Raw genomic sequence first — 24,236 nt, 5'->3', positions numbered from 1 at the left:
TTTCTTGTCTTTATAGGTGTTGCTGAAGACTGGATTCAGGATGGTAAGCCTTTACCTTTCAGATGCCGGAATGCTAACCTGTTCTTTCTTGTCTTTATAGGTGTTGCTGAAGACTTGATTCAGGATGGTAAGCCTTTTTCCTTAGGCCCAGGACCGGATGCAGAAGACACGATGAGCGTTCTGCTGCAGAGGTTGCAGAATAACGCAAAGCAAGATTCATCCACCGGGTGTGGTTTAAATAGCCTCCTGTAGTGCTTAGGTGTCTCCTTCCACAGCCACGCCTAAGTAAGAAAAGAGTTCCTGGTAAGAAAAGAGTTCCTGCCTTCCAGAAGAGTTCCAGTGTTCTGAATCTAGGGAGTGGCTCCAGCCCTACCCAACAGGAAAAGTAGTTCCAAACAGAAGAGGATCAGAGGCTCAACTGGCAGGCAAGTAAGCAGCATGGTCTGCTGAAGGTAAGTCCACCCAAGCATTATGAGCCCGGCGCTTCCAGCGCTGGGACTGGGCATATTTATGAGCCTGGTGCCACTGGCGCCAGGACTGGGTCCAAAAGGTCCCAATTGGGACTGGTTGGCACTCGGAACCTGGGTTATGGATCTGCTTCCAAGGGAGTTGGGAAAACTCTGACCTTTTGGAAGCAGAGATCATGACAGTACCCCCCCTCAAGGCCCCTCCCAAACCGGGCTTCTCCGGGGGTTTTGGCTTGTCAGGAAATGTTCGGTGAAATCTTTTGATTAGGCGAGGAGCGTGGACATATTCAGCAGGTTCCCAGGATCTCTCTTGGGGGCCGTAGCCTTTCCAGTCAATTAGGTAGAATAGTTTAGATTTGGAGATCTTGGAGTCCAGAATGCTTTTGACTTCAAACTCGAGTTCTCCATCCACTAGGATAGGTTTTGGAGATTTGGTTAGTCGGGTTTGAGGTTGCACGGGTTTTAATAGAGAGACGTGGAAGACCGGATGTATCTTCATGTGCGGGGGCAAGTCCAACTTGACCGCTACTGGGTTTACTATGGTAGTGATGGAATAGGGACCAAGGTATCTTGGGTTGAATGTGCGTGGCCCTTTTAGAGATAGATATTTGGTGGATAACCAGACTTGATCCCCTACTTGATAGTGAGGGGCTTCCTTCCGATGTTGATCTGCTCCTTTCTTGTATTGTTCTTTAGCCCTTTGAAGGTGAGAAACAGCTTCCTTAAAGGCTTGGGTGATTGTAGAATGCAGGTAGTCTACTGCTGGTGTTTCAAGATCTTGGAGGGGATCCAACTCCGAGGTTCGAGGGTGACTGCCGTACAAAAGAAAAAACGGGGTTTTCCCAGTTCCCGAATGGACAGAGTTATTGTAGGCATACTCGGCTATCCAAAGGATATCTTTCCAAGTTTTTTCAGTTTGTTGCAGCATGCAGCGTAAATACTGTTCCAGAGTTTGATTGGTCCTCTCGGTTTGTCCGTCGGTCTGAGGGTGGTGACTGGTCGATAGTCTCACATCAATTTGAGCCGACCGACAGCAACTTCGCCAAAAATGAGAAATAAATTGACTACCTCGATCCGAAATTAGAACCGAAGGAAAACCGTGCAGTCGGACGATGTTTTCGAGAAATTCTCGGGCCAGAGTTGCTGCTGTTGGCAAGCCTTTGAGCGGAATGAAATGCGCCATCTTGGAGAATAAGTCCACGATTACTAGAATCGTATTGTATCCGGAGCATGGAGGTAGATCGGTGATGAAGTCCATAGAAAGCGTATGCCAAGGGCGAGGTGGGATGTCAATAGGGCGTAAGAGGCCTGCTGGTCTTTCCTTTTGACTCTTGTTTTGGGCGCATACTCCACAGGACATTATAAAGTCTCTGATATCTTTTTTCCAAGACGGCCACCAGAAGTAGCGCTTGATCTTTTGTGAGGTCTTGGCTATACCGGGATGACCTTCCATTAAAGAGTCGTGATAACAAGAGATTACTTTTTTCTGTAAATCTGTGCTGGGTAGGTATAATCGTTCTTGGAAATACAATAAGTTGTCCTTTACTGCAAAGTCCTTTCCCTGCAGATGCCAATTCTGTATGTCTGCTGGAGTTACAAGTTGCCTGGCTTTATCCTTAACTTCCTCTATGGATTCTGTGGCTATTACACCCAGAATTCTTTGTTCGGGAATGATTGGTACAGGTTTAGGGTTGACCAAGTGTTCTTCCACTCCCATCCGAGAAAGGGCATCGGCTTTACCGTTCTTTGTACCAGGTCGATAGGTAATTATGAAGTCAAACTCGGCAAAGAATAATGCCCAACGGAGTTGTCTAGAGGATTGGGCTTTTGCGGTCTTCAAATATTGCAGGTTTCGGTGATCCGTAATCACAGTAACGGTGTGTCGGGCCCCCAGCAGATAATGCCGCCAAGCCTTAAAGGCAGACTTGATAGCCAGAAGTTCCTTGTCAGTAATCGTGTAATTGATTTCAGGAGGCGAGAATTTGCGGGACCAAAATGCCACGGGATGCAACTGATTGGTTACCGGGTCCTTTTGTGATAGAACTGCCCCCATGGCAAGGCTTGAAGCATCAGTTTCCACGATGTAGGGGAGTTCGGGGCGAGGGTGTATTAAGATTGGTGCAGAGATAAATTTAGTCTTCAAATCCTGGAAAGCTTGTTCCGCCTCGGTAGACCATTCAAAACGTTTGTTTTTCTTTAACAAGGCAGTGATGGGCTGGACTATTCGAGAGAATTCGGGGATAAACCTGCGGTAAAAGTTAGCGAAGCCTAACATGCTTTGCACACCTTTTACGGAGGATGGTGATGGCCATTTGAGAACTGCATCGACCTTCTTTGAATCCATACGCACTCCGCCAGGTGATAATATGAATCCCAAGTATTCAACTTCAGTCACGTTGAAAACACATTTTTCCAACTTAGCGAAAAGTTTGTGTTGACGCAATCTTTCCAGGACCATTTTCACGTGTTTCTGATGTTCAGATTCCGATGAAGAATAAACGAGGATGTCGTCAATGTAAACAACAACACATACATCTATGAGCTCTCTGAGGACATCGTTCATAAAATATTGAAAGGCGGCCGGGGCATTGCAAAGTCCGAAGGGCATGACCTGATATTCAAATAGCCCATACTTGGTGCGGAAGGCCGTCTTCCATTCATCGCCCTCTTTTACTCGTACCAAGTGGTAAGCTCCTCTAAGATCCAGCTTTGTATATATGCATGCTTTTCTGACTTGGTCCAGGAGTTCAGGGATCAAAGGTAACGGATATCTATTCTTAACGGTGATCTGGTTCAGGGAGCGATAATCGATACAAGTTCTAAGGTCTCCTTCCTTTTTTGGAACGAAGAACAAAGCTGAAGAAGCAGGGGACTTGGAAGGACGAATAAACCCATTTGCCAGGTATTGATCCAGGTATTGTCGAAGGTGAAGGTTCTCAGGCTCGGTGAGGGCATAAATTCTACTACAAGGAGGAGTAGATCCAGGTATCAGGTCTATCTGGCAGTCATAAGACCTATGAGGAGGTAGAGAGTTAGCCTGATCCTTCCGGAAAACATCTTGGTATTCTAGGTATTCGGGAGGTAACTGGGGAGTCTCTGAAGAAATTGCGGCCAGTGCAACACCAAGTGGAGGGTGACAAGTAGAGACACATTCTGGAAACTGGACCGTTCTTGCTCGCCAATCGATCAGAGGATTGTGTTTCTCTAACCAAGGTATTCCTAGAATAATCTGAAACTGAGGGGCCTTGATCACATCGAACACGATCTTCTCATGGTGTCCATCATGACTTACTAGCGTCACCTCTTGAGTGGTATGCGTTACTGGCCCGGAGGCTATCTCCGTACCATCCACCGTAGTAATGACGTCCTTTACAGCCTTGGGACAAAGAGTTAGATTCATCCTCAAAACCATTTCATGATCCACATAATTGCCGATGGCACCGCTGTCGACGTAAGCTTCAATTGCATGTAATCGATCCGGATTATCAGGGCTAATGAGGACCATAGGTATCACGAAATACGAGGTCACGGAACTGGTTTTCACGCTCGGCAAGAGGACCTCTATTCTTGTCGGGCGAGGTCGTTTCCCTGCTCAGAGTTTGTAACTTTGGTAACTGCAGCTCCTACTGCCTTCTTGGCAGGTTTCACCGGACAGTCTCGAAGAAAGTGCCCCGAGTTTCCGCAATATAGGCATAATTGCAACTGTTTCCTCCTTTCCCGCTCCCTTTGTGTTAGAGGACCTTTCAGACCCCCTATTTGCATGGGTTCCCCGGAGTCTACTCCTTTGGAAGGAGTTGGCGGTTTGGAAAATACTCGAGCATCAAACTTGGAACGATCGGCCTTCCTGTTCTGCAGCCTGTGATCTATTTGAACGACCAAGTCTATATAATCCGAACAGTCTTGTGGGGGATTCACTACTTGGGCTAAAACGTCTTTGAGCTCTCCACGTAGACCTCTATAAAACAGCGTAATCCTTTTGTCCTCAGGCCATTGAGTTTCCACTATTAGTCTATTGAAAGATGCAATATAAGCCAAAAGGTCTTGATTACCCTGTCGCAACGAAAGAAGCTCATTGTCCAAGGCCTGCCCCTGTGAATGTCTTGCAAACAGTTTTTCCATACTAAGCTGAAAGGCTTGAAAATCATGGAGAACCGGATCATCTTGATTAACTAGAGGGATCGACCAGTCTGCCGCATTGCCACTAAGGTACGAAAGTACAAAAGCTACTTTTGCTTGATCAGTTGGAAAGGCTGCTGGCTGGCATAAGATGTGCAACCGGCACTGATTGATAAATACTGCAAACCTCTTTGGGTCACCAGAAAATCGTTCGGGCGGAGCCAGAGGTACATTCCCAGGTAGGTTGATCTGCACTGGATTCATAGAGGATGTTGAAGGAAGATTTGCCCCTGATGCGGGTAACGGGGTCTGTCCGGCTTGTGACTGTAGCACTTGTCTAGCAAGATTGTCTGTTCTCTCCTTGGAAATAATTAGTTCCCTTCTTAGAGCATTTGTTTCCTGACGAGCTGCATGCACTTCTGCCCTTAGTTCCCCAAGTAACCGGGCTAGGGGGTCAGTATCCGAGGTTTCCATAGCGCCTGGGCGAGAGTTTTGCGGTAGGCTTTGCGTTCTGTAACGCTCACGTGATTCTCGCAGAGGCGCCGGTCTTGACTGGGCGACTACCGTATCTTCAAAGGTGATGTGTAGCACCCGGTTGGCTCTTTGGGCTGGACCTCTGTGCACTGTATGCCTGACGTGTAGAGTAAGATGTCTGCAGATAGAAAATATGGGGTTAATGAACTGGGGTTATTGGGGTGTCCCCATCTCTTTCCTCTTCTCCTCTCCTGTAGACCCCCAAAGGTTAACGCTCTCACCTTAGGTAAGTGAATGCCGAGCTCTCCATCTGCCTCGGGGCAGGGTGCTGTAACCAGTTTCTTCACTGGATAGGTAGCGCAGGCCTCTTGACTTCAGAGGACTGCTGTCCGTCGTTTACTGCACGAACGGTAAGTTTCGAGTCATTCAAATGTCTTTAAAGTCTTTAGTAATGATGTCTCTTGTTTTGCAGGGTTCCGGCGATGGCGGATGACGGGCTGAAGTGAGCTGAAGATGGAGCCCGTGTGATGAATAGAAGCGCCTGGAAGCACGTAAGTAAGCGCTTGTTGCCTGCTTCACTATGCGCTCTAACTGTCTTTTTATTTTGCAGGTACGAGTTCGGAGCGGCTGCAGGGTGCCGGAATACCCACTGGATTAGATGTGGAAAGGAGTAATGGCACGTGAGTATTAAAGTTCCCCAATGTCTTTAAACGCACCTTGTTTTGTCTTTCAGATGCGGGATGCAGCGCCGAAGGCCTCCGGAGCGTGCGAAGAGTTGGTAAACTTTTGTCTTTCAAATGCCGGAATGCAGTGTGAAGACCTCCGGAGCGCACGAAGAGTAGGTAAGCCTTTACCTTTCAGATGCCGGAATGCTAACCTGTTCTTTCTTGTCTTTATAGGTGTTGCTGAAGACTGGATTCAGGATGGTAAGCCTTTGCCTTTCAGATGCCGGAATGCTAACCTGTTCTTTCTTGTCTTTATAGGTGTTGCTGAAGACTTGATTCAGGATGGTAAGCCTTTTTCCTTAGGCCCAGGACCGGATGCAGAAGACACGATGAGCGTTCTGCTGCAGAGGTTGCAGAATAACGCAAAGCAAGATTCATCCACCGGGTGTGGTTTAAATAGCCTCCTGTAGTGCTTAGGTGTCTCCTTCCACAGCCACGCCTAAGTAAGAAAAGAGTTCCTGGTAAGAAAAGAGTTCCTGCCTTCCAGAAGAGTTCCAGTGTTCTGAATCTAGGGAGTGGCTCCAGCCCCACCCAACAGGAAAAGTAGTTCCAAACAGAAGAGGATCAGAGGCTCAACTGGCAGGCAAGTAAGCAGCATGGTCTGCTGAAGGTAAGTCCACCCAAGCATTATGAGCCCGGCGCTTCCAGCGCTGGGACTGGGCATATTTATGAGCCTGGTGCCACTGGCACCAGGACTGGGTCCAAAAGGTCCCAATTGGGACTGGTTGGCACTCGGAACCTGGGTTATGGATCTGCTTCCAAGGGAGTTGGGAAAACTCTGACCTTTTGGAAGCAGAGATCATGACACTTAGCTTCATCCTTCTCTGTGTCCCCGACTGTTCTTCTTGGGGGTTTTACTGGACAGTCCTTCAGGAAATGTCCTGGTTTCCAACAATACAAACAAAGCTGTTGTTGTCTTCTTTTGTCGCGCTCTTATTTTGTTAATGGAGGCCGTATCCCTCCAATCTGCATGGGTTCTACAGCATTTTCAGGTACATGGGGTGTGTTATCCTTTGGTCGAACATACACGGTCCAATGGTCCGTCTTAGACCGGTCTGCCTTTCGGTCCTGCAACCGGTGGTCTAGCTGCTCGACCATTTTTATGAATTCTGCACTGTCTCTGGGTGGATCAACCACCTGGGCTAAGACGTCCTTTAATTCGCCTCGTAAGCCTCGATGGAATAACGTGGTTCTTTTGTTTTCTGGCCACCTAGCTTCGGAAACCAGTCTGTTGAAGGTAGCAATGTACGTTAACAAGTCCTGATTCCCCTGTCGGAGGGACAAGAACTCATTGTCTACTGCTTGTTTCTGGATATGGCGAGCAAAATGTTTTTCCATTTCTCTCTGGAAGAACCCAAAGTCATGTAATAGAGGATTGTCATGGGTTACCAACGGCACCGACCAATCTGCTGCACTACCACTCAGGTATATGGGTGGGTTAGCTGTGTGATTAGGGTTTACAGAATTGGGAGAAGTGTACAGGTGTTGGGTGAGGGGCACAGGCGTAGACAGGGTCGGGCCTGCGCAGGCAAGGACCACACAACATCTGTAAATGCCCATTAAGAAGCACATTGTAGGCATTTACAGATATTAATGTCACTGCTCTGTGCCCAACTATATTAGCTTTAGGCTCCACTTGTTAGACAAGCCTGACTACGACTCTGGTGAGGGTATTATATCGTGTTTGTATCGGGTCGCAGCCTCAACTCCCTGACCTCATGAGTGGTAGGGGCTCCCCCTTGGGGAGAAGTGACCACATCTAAGGATTTGTCACACTGAATATATCTTTTTCTGTGGCATCAAGAGTAAAGCAAACATAAATCATGTTTGCTTTTCATTGCTGTTCTCTTGATGCCCATTAAAACATGCCACGGCACAGTATCTTTCAAGATATATACATACTGGGCCACCAAAGTAGGTCAGTCTTGCCACGTAATAACACTTGTCATGTTTGCTTTACTCTTGATGCCTTATATGTGCCAGTCTGGATATATTTTCTTACTGTGGTGGCATGGCATGTTTTAATGGGCATCAAGAGTAAAGCAAACATAATAAGTGTTATTACGTGGCTAGACTGCCCTGCGTTGGTGCAACCAGACTGAATATTATTTTCTATGGTGGCATTGCATTTTTTTATGGCATCAAGTGTAAAGCTGGAACGATGAGTGTTCTTATGTGACAAGACTAGCCTGTATTGGTGCAGCCAGTCTTGACATGCTTTCTTATTGTGCCATGGCATTTCTACTGACAATACTTGGGGATACTTAGTTAGATTGGCAGAGCCAGCATGGGCACGTTTTCTTGCAGTATCTTTTCTGGCATTATGCCCAAAGCAGAGCATGTTCTGATATGTGTTCAGATATTTGAATGCAGGCAAATATTGGCATAGCCAGCATGTACTTTTATTATACACTAGCATAGATATTCTTGGATTTGTTCATGAGTTACCCAACAAAAGAATTTGCAAACTGTCTGGCTTTTTACCCAATTTTTCAAAAAAAGTGTGCTGTAAAATTCACTACTAAAAAACATTATTTTAAATAGTTTTTTTAGTGGGAGAGCCACAACTCCTCCATGCGTCCCTCGCCCCTGAACCTCTACTTTCCCCAATTTAAGGTGGGGCCGATAACCACACATGCACCCGCCTTCACAGTTCACACACGGAAAGAAAAGCGCGGTTCCCACCGTCTGCCTTCTTCCATCGCCCCGGCCACTGATACTAAAATGGAGCATTCGCTCTGCTGTGACGGTGACCCTCCACCGAGACCCTCCAAAATCTCCCTCCCGCCCACGCTTTTGAATGGAAAGTTGTTTATGAGCGGCGTTTCGGCTGCCAGGCGAATCGCCTCGCCACAGTGTTTTTAAGCCTAAAACGAGAGAGTTCCTTGTCTGACTGTCGCCACAGAACACGAGGGAGAGAGCTGCGGGAGGGGGCCGGGCGTGTTGGCGAGCAGCCCCGCTCCAGTCCAGGAGCCCGGGCCGTGTGTGCCTGATGTCATGGAGGGTGGGCCTGTCGACGATGTGCCGCTATGTAGTAGGTGGGAAGCGGAGACTGGAGTCTGACTCAGAGGAAGGAAGTGATGAAATGAGACTGTGGTTTAAAACATATCAACTTTACAAGATCAGTTGCCGTCCGTCACATGAGCGATGAGAGAAGGGAACAGATGAGAGAAATGACGGGAGAGGTGGCCGAGAGGTGAGGCCCAGAAGACAGTGCGGAGAGTAGAAGGGGCGGGGGCGGGGTAGAACTGAGGAAGAGAAGAGCAGGCAGGAGGAGATTTAAGAGGACTTGGGGTCCGAGGAGATGGGCGGGAGAAGAGGCGAGCAGAGCGGGAAGGCGGAGAGAAGAGATAGGAGGAAGTGAGGAGTCTAACATGAGGGGTTGCTCTGGTGTCGCAACCCGTTAGTTTCTGTAACCTGAGGTGTAACTTCTTGTGTCTTAGCCTGTGAGAGCATTATATACGAGGAATATCTCTGGCACGTCGGGCCATCACCTGTAGGGTCTATATAACCCTAGGGGCAGATTTGCTGTATGGGTCCTTTAATGTCCAAGGTCAGTGGAATCTTTAAATCCTGAGGGGTAGCAGTCTGAAGGTGGATAGGGCTACTGCCTGTATCCTGAGCATGTGATTTATTTGGACCTGCTGTGCTGGTGAATGTGGGGGCGCTGATACAACTGAAGCGCGCCCTCTACTCTACTGGGAGCATGTTATGGCAGATCTTAACGTTCATTCACTACCACCACAGCGCTTGAATGAATACTGGGATGGGGATGTAGCTCCCTTGTGAGGACAGATCCAGATGGATCTTCAGGTGCATGCATTGCCTCCACAGGAGTGAATGCAGCTAAAGCATGCACCAAGCATAGCTCTCAACTCACCCGCTTTTGGCGGGTGTCACCCGCCTTGCAAAGGGCTGACTCACCCGCCAGGCCTCCTGCACGCCCATTCATTCCAATGGGCGCCTCACCCGCCAGAAACAAAATCGGGTGATTTCACCCGCCTTTGCAAGACAAATGGTTGAGAGCTATGACCAAGTCCAGAACACGGTGGATCTTCACACATATTCTTTGTCTCCACTTGAAATGATTGATAAGTATTATGTGGATGGGTGTCTGCACTGAACTATTGAAATTGATATTTTTTTTGTATCGCGCTTGGATACGAGGGTTTCAGAGTGCGACGAGGCAAGGGAGGGGAACAATTGAGAAGAAAACAACGATCTTACTAGGCCCACTGACATTGAGAAAGTGCAAGTGCATGGGAGAGGGAAAGGGGAAAGTGCATGGGAGGGGGAGAAGTGGAAAGTGCTGAGCAAACTAATAAAAAAAGGAATACATAAATAAATAATAAAAAACAGCAAACAGTGGTAGTAAAGCCAGCAAGTGGCAGGTGCTAGGTTTAAGGCGACAGACAGGGCGTGTCTGATAAGTGCAGAAAAATTGTAGTGCTTCACGTATGCATGCACTGTTCCTACCAGCAGTGAGCGACGTGTGCAGCACTCATTGAGCTCTGTACTGACTGAACCTGTGCTCATCTGATGGATGTTGATGCTCACAATGGGGGCGGGGGAGAATGTTCGTTTGCTACTGTATAGGTTCTGTTAACCCGCTCTCCTTTCCCTTTTAGGCCAGTTCACGTATATAATCTCCGTTCTGGTGAGAAGATGCGGAAAGCAGCAAAGGCTTCTGGGACTGGGCTTCTAAGGCCCAAACGCTGGTATGAGCCCACCTGCCTGGAACATCTAGGCAGATTTCAGTAGGAAGTTGGCAAACTCCACTACAGTTTATCCGTAATTCCATGGAACTCTATCAATAATTTGCATTGGTTTCTCATCCAGAAATGGCTGCACCTGTCCTTAAATGGACCATCATTGTGCTTTTGAAAGCCTCAAAAGTCCATGAATGTGCCAGTTAAGTTACTAGGTGTAACCTTGCGTGTGAATGGTATCTCATCAATACCTAAGCCCCGCTATTGGGTGCAGCTAAGGCTGTTTAGATATAGTTGCTTAGGTACTGAATGCTCCAGCACATTTACTTTCATACATTAGATATAGTCAACATGTGACTCCGGTCAATTGCAGCACATACGTGTCACGTGCGTTAACCAAAAAAGAGCGAAAAATGACCAGCTACATTTTTGGAGAAAGGAGGCTTTGTAACCCTAATGGCCTTCTAACTAAAACAGTACTTTACATTAATGTCATGCTTTGTAATGATGTGTCTTTCCTCTTAGTTTTGGGCTAGACACCACTCACAGTGAGCCAAGTCCAATGCATTCAGAGAGGGGGTACTACTGGGATAAGAAGTGAGTTGCAAAGGCATGCGAGTGGGACACATGGCATATCATGCAATTTCCTGGGCCTTTGCATGTACAACTTTGCAGATTATTTGAGTACCTGGCCATTTGGTGTCACTATCTGTCAAAACTCTGGCAATTGGCTGACAAATGGCGGGAATGTCTGGCATTTGTCAATACTTGTCATGTGATGTGAGTACCTGAGCAGATGATGATAATACCTGTCACCCTAAAAAGCCCACCCTGCTGCCTCTGCTATTGCTTGTTCTTTGTAGGTCTGGGTCCCATGGCTTTGTGACAGGTAGTGTTGCAAGGTACCAATTCCTTTTTTGTATATGTCATTAGGATATGATGTATGCTATGTTACCAATACTTCTACAGATCGCATCTGCCGCAGCTATAGCCTTGTAGAATTTTGGCCTGCCCGGAAGTTATAATCCAGCACAGATCTAGTGTAGGCTGTAGACTGGACTGCAGAAGATTTCATAAATTGTTGATTGGTTGTATGCCTGTCGCCGTGTTGCAAGATCTGTTTGTGTGCCCTTTCTATCCCCAGGTGCGGTAGAGCCAGGGAAGGTTCTTCCGACATTCCAGTACCACCACTGGAAGCAAATCCTAGCACCCTCCAATATCAGAGCATCACACGAGGGCCTCTACCAGACAATGGAGATGGATTCTCCCTTTCATATTTTTCTGTGTTTTCATTTTGTAATAAACACCACCTTAGTGTTGCAGGGGTATTTAGTATCCCCTTTTTTTCCTCTTTTGTCTTGCAACATTTTGGATACCTTTTTTAGTGTGCCTAGGACATGCTGGTGGCAGTGTACTGTGTTTTACTTATTTCTCCAGCCCACTCCCTTGCACCATCGTTTATTACCTCATTATGCCGATTTGAGTGCCATACACATCCCTGTGTGGTGTATGCCCTGTTTTTGGGCCTGCCTTCCAGCCCCCTCAGGTTGGAAACCCCCGCATAAGGACATACACTGCTGTAGGGTTGAGCCTGCACCCCCAGCCAAAGTGCGCTGTGCTACTGAACTAGTTGAAACTGAGCTTGGGACCCTCTGGTCACAATCCGCGCTTCTTCCAGGGGATGTCTGTAGCCGAGCAGATGTGGGATAAATGGCCGTCGTGATTGGACAACCCTTAATTGTTTGTATGAACCCTATCCTTGCCATTGGTGGACTGAGGCAATACCTGTGCTTGGATTTTGCATATGAAGAGGAGCCCTACAGCTGTTCTCAGAATCCAACTATGTGAAGACTTCCCTGAAGGCTGCTGCCAAGAAAACCAGCATTGCCTAAGCCATCTACCGGTTAATCTCTGCTGCCTCTTCTGCGACTAGGAAAGACCCTTAACGGGACACAGTGCCTTCCTCCCTTGGAATGGTGGAGTGAACCTGTCCTGCATTTTGCTCCAGTATCTTGCCACCAGTGGGCATCAGAAGTGTTCCTGAGACCATCCTGTGTGCTGCCCATCCACTGAGCCGGGACTCTCTGCAGCTAGGGTTGCTGCCCAGAGCTGGAGCCTGGGACTCTGCATGTCCTAGACTTGTGGCTTATAGAACTCGGTCGCCTGCTGGTCTCCTGTATGAAGTGGGGTCTGTTTGGAGTCTGCTCTCTGCCACTAGCCACAAACCAAGCCTGCTGACCTCTGACTGGGGTTTCTTCGCTGACACACTTCATCTGCCGTGCCCCGGGGGCCCCACCTCATCGTGGACTTGATTGTGGCTGCTGTAATGTGGTGTTTTGGCCCGTCCTGCTGCAAGTCTGCTGGAACCGTCCTATACCCGGGAGATTGGAACTGCCTCCTTGCTGGATGCAATGCTGACACATTCTTCAACCGATACATGAGTGATCCCTGAACCCTGACCGACGGGAACAGCAACAGAAGTAAGTGTCCAGCAGCGATCACTTGGAAAATCAGAGTAAGAGTTAGGAGCGTCCTGACCACTCTTGCTGGTCTCCTCCCAAATAGGCATTCCATAAGTGCAAAATCCACTTCCTAACACTACTTTTGCCTGGCTTTGATCAGTGGAATTATAGCCTAGGATTCACCCCTCTGAAGCCCCTAGTGTGGTGGAATTTGGAGTGTATCCCTAGTTTTTCCCTTTGACCTTTTCCGCTGAAAAGTTGCAAGTGTACTTACCTGTTGGCTGTAGCCAACTCTTGTGCAAGGGAACGTCGAGACCTCCTACCCCGTTCCCCGTTTCCTCCCTCTTTCAAGGTACTTTCTTGCATCTTAAACTACTTAGACATTGAAACTGCTTACCTGATAGGGAAGGACTGCTTAAGTTGGCTGCCTGGCTTATAAATGTAATTGTATGATGTGTGTTTTCCACTACTTGCTTCTCACTTTTCATATCACAGTGTTTGCATTGCTTATTTGGATTGCTTTTTACTCTATTCTATTGTAAAGTGTTTTGTACTCTCACCTTGAGGCTAAAAACTGTGTATAAATGAGTATTGTATGCAGTAAGTGTTATTTGTCCTAATAAATTGCTTATGTTTATACTTCTATGTGACTGTACTTTCAAACTACTATTATTATAAAACAAAGAGGGGTCTGGGAATCTCTCTACCAGCACGAACACAGCCCATTGACCCAGGGGCAGTCCAGCACCGAAATGCTAGGCAATTCTTCTCTGAACAAGAGTACCAACAGCAACCCCAGACACGTGTTTCAGCCTTGTTGGGCATCCTCAGTGAGGTGGAGCAGTGTCTCTCTGAGAACAGTGAGCGTATTAAGTAACTTTGGGTCTCACCCTAAGTTACTCGGGGAAACCAGACGTGGACCCCTTGCTCAATGTTCTAAGAGAGGCACAGCTCCACATCACTGTTGATGCCTGACAAGGCTGAAACACGTGTATGGGGTTGCTGTTTGTACTCTTGTTCAGAGGAGAATTGCCTAGCATTTCGATGCTGGACTGCCCCAGGGCAGGACAAAGACTGATATGCAGGGATATTTCTTCTCTGTGAAAGGGACAGTGAGCTAAAGACTTGGTTGAGACTATCCCAGGGGCCATCCACCCAAGAACAGGTCAAAGGGCTGAGTTCGTGCTGGTATAGAGACTCCCAGAACCCCCTTTGTTTTGAATATTATTATTATAATTGTTCTATTATAACACGCTTAATAACAACGAGTGGTTTCTAAGCGCGGTATCGGGATTCGAACCCTTGTTGCCTGCATTGTCTTGCTCCCAGAGCTATCCTTCCTCCCCAAGAGACCTTGATCTCCCAATTCTGCCTTATTGCACAACCTATGCTACCATGAGGGAGTCTCACAAAAGGTACGACTGTCGGGAGACACGTACAGACTTTCTCTGCATTCATATTATTTCGCAATTATTCAACACTAATCCCCTCTAGAAAGACTAATTCAAAAAATCATCAACATAAGTGTGTTTTAATGAAATGTATTCTTATTTTATTCATGTTTTCTTTTTCTCTTGTAAACATCATCTTCATTTATATAGAAACAGTGCACAAAGAGTGACAGTCATTGGTTAACAATCTTATAAAACCCTAATACAAAAATTTCAATAAAAAACAGAGGTTACAATTCCATTATATCATCACAACACACCATATTATGATCACACATCCCTATTCATCCACCTCAAGCACATTCATCCTCATTCACAAAACCCAATCATACTGTGCAAAAACGCAATTATAATCCTTTGTTTCAAACCACATAAAGTCCGACTATTAGACTTTTGATGGAGATTGATATTTGTCATCTAACAATGCATCAATTATTTAATACCATATTGGCACATATTGTCAATTTTTTCTAATATGTACAATTCACCACATATATTTATATAGACCAAAAACAAACAATTGAAATCCTAAAAAGGAGCTAAAATTGTAGTTGTGTCATGACGGAGTCTAGCAATACCAAGGGCCTCATTACGACTTTGGCGGTATCCATGCCGGTATTGGCGACATGGCTGCCGCCAAAATCGGGTCCAAGTACGGGTTCCCTGAATGGGGAATTACCGGGCCATTCCGAGTTCGGAGGGCCCGGTAATTCCTCCCTCCAGGAACCCGGGCCCGGACCTTCCCCATTCCCATTTGAGCCCCCATAGGGCTCAATGGGAATGGGAGAGGGAGCAAAAAACAGGCCGATTACGAGCGGCCCGTTATTTGCTCCCTCTTCCCCTCGTGGGACCCGGTAAGGACGTCTGGTTTGACCAGGCGTTCCTTACCGGGTCCCGCGAGGGGAGCTTGTAATGAGGCAGACGGGTTTAACGGGTCCGCCTCCTTTAGCGGAGCCCGTTAACCCGTTCCGCCTCAGTTGTAATGAGGCTGAAAGTGTCAAAAGTTCTTGTTCCTCTCCGATGTTGACCTCTTAGAACCCTCCCAAAGGTCTGGTTCTAAAACTTGCCCCTAACAATCTCTGTAGAGTGTCCCACATTCTCACACAATCTGCCCAATTCTAGTGTCAATCTTGAGCATGCACAACATGAAATGTCCATGTATTTATATAAACTCAGAACTGGCCACAGTGTTCCTAAAATCCCCTGAAATGCAGACACATATGTAAAATAGAGAGGTGGGATAGGGTACATTCAATATGTTTCTGGAAGTATTTCTTCTCTGTCGAGGCCTCCCTCGAGTACAATTATTTACCCATGGATTCGCATCTGAACAGAGTTCTTGAGGATTGAGTACATTTCTTCACCCATGGACTCATATCTGTAGGGAGTTCTTGTGGTTCATTTGGCCTGGCCCGAGCTAGCAAGATTTGACTTGACATTTTTTGTTCAGGAATCCTATGATGCAGACAGGTCAGATCTGTGTCATCCTTAGGGGCCTCATTACGAGCACGGTGGTGCAGGAAAAATCGATTGCAATGCAGTGGTAATTCTGTTACCACTGCATTACTACTGCATTACTGCACCACTGTGCTACATCTTTGGTGGTAAGGTGGTGGATTTTCCGCCAGCAAAATGCTGGAGGTACATCTGCCACTTTACCACCAAAAAAACAGCAACATCGGCAAAATGACCGGTAGTGGTAATTTCACAGAAATCTCCATGGAGTCCTATGGACTAATAAAATGGGGACTTGCACCCCCTACTACCACTTCTAATCCCAAACTAGTGTTGTGTTGTCTATATCGGTCTGAGTTGAGGGGCCTTGGTCTTTGCATGGTGTTCTGGGCTTGCCTAGACCGGCATGAGCTTGGTGCCTCCTACCATGGAATTCTCCTGGATTATATGGACCAATCTGAGCTCTGTTTGTTCTTAACATTAACATTGTATGTGACTGTACAAATGATACCAATAAAGTGTTTCCTACGTCTTACTCTCTTGCAGGCTAGCGTCCATACACCGATTCTCCCTGAAGCGGCGTCTCAGCCAGTTTCCTCAACATGCCTTACGTCTCAGGTCTTGGCGGGTGCTCAAACCCCTGGCATGTGCTGGCCTTCGACCCACAAGCAAGGTAATGCTCTGGCAGCTGGCGAGTTGTGGTAGGAGCCACATTCTGGTTGGGATGGGGAGAGTAATGGGTAATGTTTTAGCGTACTGGTGCAAGGGTTTGGCACGGCCCTAGATGTGGAAAGGCTTTTCACACTTGTACCCCATAAAGACAGTAACTACTTCATCTACTGCGGCTTCAAATGACTTCTGAAGGCGGAACGATGCAAAAATGCAGAGTCAATCTCCTTTTCACTCTCATACGTGTGGAAGTTAGTATGGCCTACTACTGATTTCAGTGATGGATGAACTGCATTGGCTGTCAGTAATGTAATGCGATGCATGTAGTCAAAATTGTGGGAGGATCTACATACAGCGTTCACTGGATACGTTACTTTTGATGTCAGCAGTGAGGTGAGCTTTATCTTATGTTAAAGGTTGGATGAGCTTACATGAGGTGATGACAGGATAAGCGACGTTTGTGCTAGCTGTGAAAATGAGCTACATGTGGTGGCGGTGCTGCGATGAGCTGTGTTTGGTGGCACCGCCGGCTACGATATTGATTTTAGGATTAGTTAATTTGGTGTTTAGCACTGGGATGGGTTACATATGGTTGCAGCTGTAGGTTGAGCTACATTTGGTCCCGGCTATGGAAGAAGTAACATGTTATGATGGAATGAGCTATGCTTCATATCAATAGTATCATTAGCTATCTTCAGTGTCAGGTGTGACGTGTGCTGTGTATTCTATCAACTGTTGGCTAAGCCAATGTTAATATGGATTTTATGAATCAGCCCTGTGAACAAATTCTGAGAGGCCGCCCTATTCTAGTGAATAGAGAAAGACACAATTGTCTAGCCAAAGTCTGTGTGGGTAGTGTAATTGAGCATAAAGAATTATACGTAGGCGTGACAGTGATAAAGGATTCAATTAAGTACACACAGATCACCCTTAATAATTCCTTCATAGGGGCCTTTGCTCCAATGATTATCTTGGGAATGGCTACAGGAGTCCCCCCTCTTGTCCAGAATCTGGCTGGAGTTGCCCACAGCCCACCAATGGCAGGGATCTGCACCATTCAAACTTGGCAGGGGCTGTCCAATCAGGTCAGCCTCTGGCCACTGTATCTACCCAGCAAAAGCCACACGCTAGCGCGAATGTGGACTGGGTCCAGCAAGACACAGCCCCCACATCCGGCACACACACACAAGTCTGCCAATTTGTCCGTGAAAGCTGGAGCTTTCCCTGGGAAAGGCCACACCATAAATGGATAATCCAGCCACTCCAGGGCAGGAAGAAGGTGAAACTATAAGATGGCCGAAGGACAGGAGAAAATCTCATGGCACAGCTATTTAGAGTATATGGTACTCTAATTGGGCTAAGCAGTAAAATGAAAAAGTGCACAAGACTATAAAAAAGAAAACACAATAAAAGTATCCGCTGCCACCCTCCCCTCCTGGACACAGCATGCAGGTAACCACAAAGTAGCTAAAAACAAACTAGGGCCACAACGTGTCCCTACCGCCCGTCACATAAGGTAATGCATGCAGGAAAAATAAAACAATGAACGTTACTATGGAGAACAGAGTTCTCTTGCACTGATAGGGATTGATCAGTGCCCCCAAAACAGATGGGTTTAGCAATGGCAAAAGGAAGGGTGTCCCATTGATGCAGCGGGCTAAGCTGCATTTAGCCTCAGCAGTAACATGACCTACAGTTGGTGTCAGCAATAGAATGGTGTAGGGTTGACATTGGTAATGAAAGGAGCTGTATTTGATATCTCCAGTGGGAGGAGTTACATTGTTGATAGTAGAACGTGCCTGATTGGGTGTCACTGTTGGGCTAGATTGCATTTGGATATTGTGATGGTGCTCTGTGCCAGTGGTGGTATAGCTAGATGTCCTGCCATCAGTAGGATGCACTGCATTTGGTTTTAGTGGTGGGATTCCCACATGTGCTGCCAGTAAGAGGATGAGCTGCATCTAGTGGCGCTGGTAGGTGAACCTGCATTCGGTTCTGGCAGTTACATGAGCCACATTCTGCGGAGGAACTGGGGGAATGGTGGGATGAGCTACTGTGAGGAGATCACCGGGGCGTGGAGCGTGAGTTGGAAATAAACAAATTCATTAGTGCACCCCACTCAGCACAGCAGCAGAGGTGTTTTTTGTGCCAGTGGGGCGAATAATAGGGTGCCAGCAGGAGGCTGGGGGCGAATTGGGCGCCAGAGGGGATCCATGGGGGGAGGGTGGCTACCCCCTGGCTCTGCCACTGACCTAGCACACATGATTAAGCAACTTCCCATTATGGAGGTAAACACTTAGGGCCTGATTCACAGAACGTTTTCCAATGGTGTTTTTCCATCCTAAAACGCTTCTGTGAATTAGGCCCTTATTTGTTTAGGTATTCCTAGCTCTCCTTTTGATAGTGTTGGGCAAGTTGAGGATATAATCACACCAGAGACTCTGAGCCATGCAAGAGATAACAAAATCAATCCAATGCATAGTAGTAGATAACAAGAACAGTGATTTTCAAACATAATGGACATATATTAGCTAAATGCACTTAGGGTTTGAGGGACAAAATAAGAGCGTTTGGAATAATATTGTCTCAAACCAAGCATTTATAATATAAGTCCATTAACATTTATGGGGGTAAATTCATGCTTAGAGGATAGTGAGGCTGCGATCCAGCGCCTGGCTGGACAGCACGGGACCTAATTGGCATTAGGTGAGTGTAAGGACCTCTGTTAAAAGTGGCCTTACGACTCTTAAGAATCTTCAGAGCCCACTTCAACCAAGTCCAAGGTTCATGGCAGGCAGGCACTGTAGGATTCCCATCTTTGCATCGGCTTAGCAGGAGCCCTCGTTCAGCCAGTCTTGAGTGCAAGAACAAGCTGTGAGTGGGAAAAGACAATGCTGCTGGCCGAGGTAGGAGATATTGCAGCCTTGATGATGGGAAGGGTTCCCTCGGGTTCTTTCACAGGAAAAGGTCTTTCAAGCAGTAGTAGGTTACTTCTGATGTCCGAACAGCATTACACATCCATGGATCAGTTGGGCGGGTGTGCTAATTGACTTCATAAATAAAACACATATTTTTCTGTGTTTTATATTTAGCATATAGATCTTATTGCTACCAGCATCACATTGGGTTCAGGCAAGACTATGTTTAGTATATGAGATGGGTTTTTTGAGTGTGCTTGGGCATGAATGATATGAATGGAAGATGAATTTAGTGTTGCATGGAGCACTTTAGGAATTGTAATTGGCCTTTGACGTTAAATAAAAAAGAATACATTTATTTTTCTAATGCCAATACAGATTATCAAGGTTTTTTAAAAGGTCCTTTGTATGTATGCAGTTTATATTATGCCCAGTTATCAAATGATCTCTTGCCTGCTCAATGGATCCATGCTTTTTGGTCGAATGAATCTGGTTGAATTCCATTTTGCCTAATTATTTTGTACTCTTTTTTTTTTATTGCAAAATGTGGAGGAAGAATCTCTTGCTCCCACTTCATGGTATTCAACGAGATTGGTGCATTCATCACAAAGACATGGGTCAATTACCACCAGACACATGAAATAGGGTTTAATGGATAGGGCCTCTAATAGTAAACTAGACCACCTAGGAATTGTAACAAAATAGAATTAAACTTTCCTTGTGGTAGTGTAACAAACTAAATTAATCCAAGAGGTATGTCTCCCTAATAATTGTCTGAGTTTGCAGTAGGTGTCTTAGCGACAGGTCCTGCCCCTCCTGATGAGCAGATAAGTGTCTCGTCAAAATGTCACTTTCTTAGAAAGTCTTTCCCTGGATTCTTCTCCTGGTTTATTTGAATGTGATAGCTAACTCTCTGTGAGTCTTCTCCTGCCTTCTGACAGTTTTTCCTCTGACCCCAAAGTTCCCCGGGCGCCCTTCTGGGACCAGTCCTTTTCTTAGTATTAAATAGATTATATACATTTCCAGGCAAACGTAACAGCGGTCAAAATGGCAAAATACAAATGTCTTCTTGTTCAAAGGGATTTATCCGCAACTTCTTTTTGGGTCTTTCCCCTGCGTCACTCACAATCTCAGATACAAAAGGTTGCTCTGCAACAGCTGGCCTGATCACTGGTAGTGGATGATTGCACATGTGTTGGAAGTATTTGTGCTGCAGCCCTAGGTTGTATTGCAGCAAGTTACACAGCGTTTCCCAGACGTGAGGTAGGTCAGTCGGATTTATAGGTGTCTTGCCAGGCTGTGGCCCATTTCCCTGTCACAGGGACCTGACCCTACTAACCACCCCGCTTTACTAGTCTCACTCTGGGACCGACGCTCACTCATGCCTGGGTCCTGTCACTGCGTCTTACCAATAACATTTGCAATGACTGACATCTAACCTCCTTTTCGTCTGACCCCTGTCTTTATCCTCCTTCCTCATTCCCCAGATCACAACTTGATCGGTTTTGTTTTACTCTCTGGCTATTACTGTCCTTACTCCTCCAAGGGTCCTCTCACCTTCCTCCTCTCCTGCTTTCTATTTTCATTGTACTCATCCACCAGGGCATCCCTCCCTCTTGCCACTTCTTCAAGTTCCTCTCACGTGATGGGTTAACTCTCTCGGTCGCTCTCCACTCATTCACCAACCACTACAGTTCGCTCCCTTCCACTTGCTTGTTTTCTTTCACAACTTTCCTCATTATGTTGACCTCCTCCAAACCCTTCTACCTCTCTGTGCTCCATTCTGCACCTAAGTCCTGCAATAATATCAACTCCTGCATCTTCATTGTGATTGTTAGAGATTTCAGTTTAGTCCAAAGAATAAAGAGAAAACCTAACTTTCCCCATTTCTAAGAGGGGTTTCCCTGCCTCAACTAAAACATTAGGGGTTCTGTCAGAATGTCCGTGTAAATCAATAGTCCTGTGTCAAAAACCCTACTTCTGTCTCTTACACTTACACTAAACAAAAGATAAAGTAGACCGTCTAGAAGAAGGACTCCCTTCTTCTGGACTGGGGGTAGAAGAATGTTTCCCCTTCACTGGGTCAAAATTGTATATTTTTTTCTTCCACAATCACATCGGAAGCGGCTGTGAACACAGTTTTGGTTTGACGTGACATGTGATACTGCACTAGGTACTTCCTCTAAGCTGTGTTGTACTCTGCGGCATCCTGGTCCTGATTTCCAGACTCCCTGTTCCGCTGTATCCGCCGTATCTGCGAGCCGACCTGGGCTGGGAATTGAACAACAACAATGCAGGAGAGATTACTTTATCTTCCTCGGTGCTCCTCCTGTGGCAAACCTGTGGCCTGCTGTTTTGCTTTTCAGACACATGTAATGACCTCAGCACTTACCCTATTACATGGACTAAACGTTCTTGGACTCAGGAAGGCAATAGTGTACACTTAGATAATTAGTTGGAACATAATTGGCTATTCCTACCCCTTGTCCCTTCCCAAGCACTTGCGCGATCTGAATGACACCTGGCCTAGTAAGGTCGTTGTCTCTGCCTTCCCTCTGTTCCCCCTCCCTTGCCACGTCGCGCCTTGAAACACTTGTGTACAGGCATGTTATAAATACCATACCATATCATATCATATTTACAGGCCCATTATTCACATTCTATTAGTGGACATATTACTATGAAATAAATGCAACTGGTTATACATGAATACATGGACAGGGATAAACGTAATAGGTATACATCACTGTTAATGCAGTTGTAGGAGAAAGCTTCATCTCGGCCATGACAACACCACCCAGTCCAGAGGTAGGTAGGCAGAGAGATCATGTATCAACTAACAGGTTCTTGAGCGCAGTGTCCTCCCTCTCAGCGAGACTTCAACACCTGGGGTTCCATTTCTCTGTCACCTCATGGGGATTGCACCTCTCTTCTTATGGGGACAAATCCCTGCCCCTCATAATTTGCAGACTGTGCCCAGCCCAAGGACAGACAGCAAGCATGGGTGGCAGAGTGGAAAAATCCAGACAGTGGATAAACCCAGCTCTTCTCTCGCGCTCTTGTTCCCAGCACCCCTTATAAATGCACCCACACTCCCCTCTCGGCTCGTCCTTGAACAAACAATTCAATAACTATCCTCCATAGTGAGCTCATCTGCTTCATGTTACAATATCGCATCCATTGGAGAAATCATGTCTGCCTTCTAACTGAGTTCACAAAAATGTAACTTTTATTGCAGTTTGGAAGTGAATGTCCAAAATGTCAGCACACTGGCGCCATGTTGTTAAGATCATTTTCGTACACGCACTACAATCCACCCTTTGGACAATCAACTACCATACCCCAATGAAACAAATGACGGTTTCTGAAACCGACGAAACATCCCAATCAAATTAGGAATACAAGAAATACAACAGCAACAAACAATAAAAACCAAAACAATTATAAAAAGACATACAAAACCAACTCCCGGCCCGATCTTGAGTTATTTGAGAAATCAGATCATTCAAACTGCTAACATGGTTCTCAATAGAACGGGAATGGTCATTTAAATCAAAACAGCACATCCCTTCAACAGCATAGCAACCCAAATTATGCTTCAAAAACAAATAATCGATTCCAGCTCTGTTTTGTAAAATAGCCTTTCTAAAATGTCTGCTGTCTAAAAGCAGCTCCGTCAAAGCTTGAGAGGTTTCATTAAGCCCTTTAACCACTAAACAAGCAAATCTAATCAAGGATTTATAACCACCATCAGCCAACCCTCAAACACCCACCCAAGAAAATGCAAGCGCTAAGACCTTAGGTTCAGATAACAATTGCACATTAGAATCACACCCCGGCTCGACAAATCGCAGGCTGAAAAGGAAACATCATCAAATTGAGACGCGTCAAAGCACAAGGCCCACCAGAAGTATTCGCAGGAATGTAGGTGAAGGTAAAATTACCACAGGAAAATAGCCAACCTGTTGGAAGTTAGACATGCCTAAAATGGCTGGCAGCTACAAAAGTAAAATTACAAAACCTGGTATTAGATACCTCAGTAAATGCAACCTTAGAATGTGCACATAAACGTTTCTCAAAATTTGATCCGCTTTTCTCAACTGTCAAGTACAATTGCTGACATTTGCCAATGCGTTGAGGTTCAAACGTCATCATATAGCAGTCATCAGCTGGAGCAATGTCATAAGTGACAACACGCATCATATTTCTCCATATACGATCAGTGTCAGAACAAAACCTATAGTACTCATAAACAGAAAAAGAAGTTCTCACATCAGAGTTCCCCAATGGAGTATCATTATGCAATACCCCGAAAATGTGTCGTAGCACAGGTGCCAGCGTTGGTACGGCCACAAGACACATCGAAATTAAGTTCGAAGTATCATGAACATCAGCCAGGCAAAAGTGTGAGATGTTCAAAACCCGACGGGCCAGAAAAACCCACATATTCTCGGGTTGCCTGACAATCGCAGCATAGCTATGCCGCACAAAAGACAAGGACATTGCGGAAGAGCGCAAAGCATCACGCCCATGGTTACAATGTCTCCTCGACAATAGAGTCAAATCAGTGTTAGGCAACGTGGTCACATCAAGGCTGGTAGCTGTCATCCAGATCATCGGAGTCAGTAGGACAATGGAGACATTCGCCACATCTTTTCACATGTCCCCGGACCCTCCTGAACGGACTCCACACAAATCCACAAGTGCACACATCCCAAACAGGGTCTGGAAGAAAATTAAATTACAAAAAAACAAAATATCAGTGAAGTACATCACTCATGCAAATAACA

At 46.2% G+C, this 24,236-nt stretch overlaps 1 protein-coding gene across 6 annotated transcripts in view; it reads left to right on the top strand.

Moving 5' to 3' along the window:
• Window positions 1–24,236, top strand: part of LOC138580787 (phosphatidylserine decarboxylase proenzyme, mitochondrial-like) — a 242,600-nt gene that overhangs the window by 53,135 nt on the left and 165,229 nt on the right. For 2 of the 6 annotated variants that reach the window (XM_069651614.1, XM_069651617.1), the window contains 2 exons: window positions 10,411–10,500; window positions 16,406–16,532. In XM_069651614.1, the coding sequence (XP_069507715.1) occupies window positions 10,411–10,500; window positions 16,406–16,532 (217 nt within the window). Of the gene's footprint in view, window positions 1–8,793; window positions 8,979–9,065; window positions 9,143–10,410; window positions 10,501–16,405; window positions 16,533–24,236 lie in introns of those variants that run through there. The other 4 variants (XM_069651613.1, XM_069651616.1, XM_069651618.1 and 1 more) reach the window with 4 other exon arrangements.

The sequence above is a fragment of the Ambystoma mexicanum genome, chromosome 3p (assembly GCF_040938575.1).
Source record: "Ambystoma mexicanum isolate Mex_15411 chromosome 3p, UKY_AmexF1_1, whole genome shotgun sequence".
Taxonomy (NCBI): domain Eukaryota; kingdom Metazoa; phylum Chordata; class Amphibia; order Caudata; family Ambystomatidae; genus Ambystoma; species Ambystoma mexicanum.
This window is presented reverse-complemented; position numbering and strand designations above follow the sequence as displayed.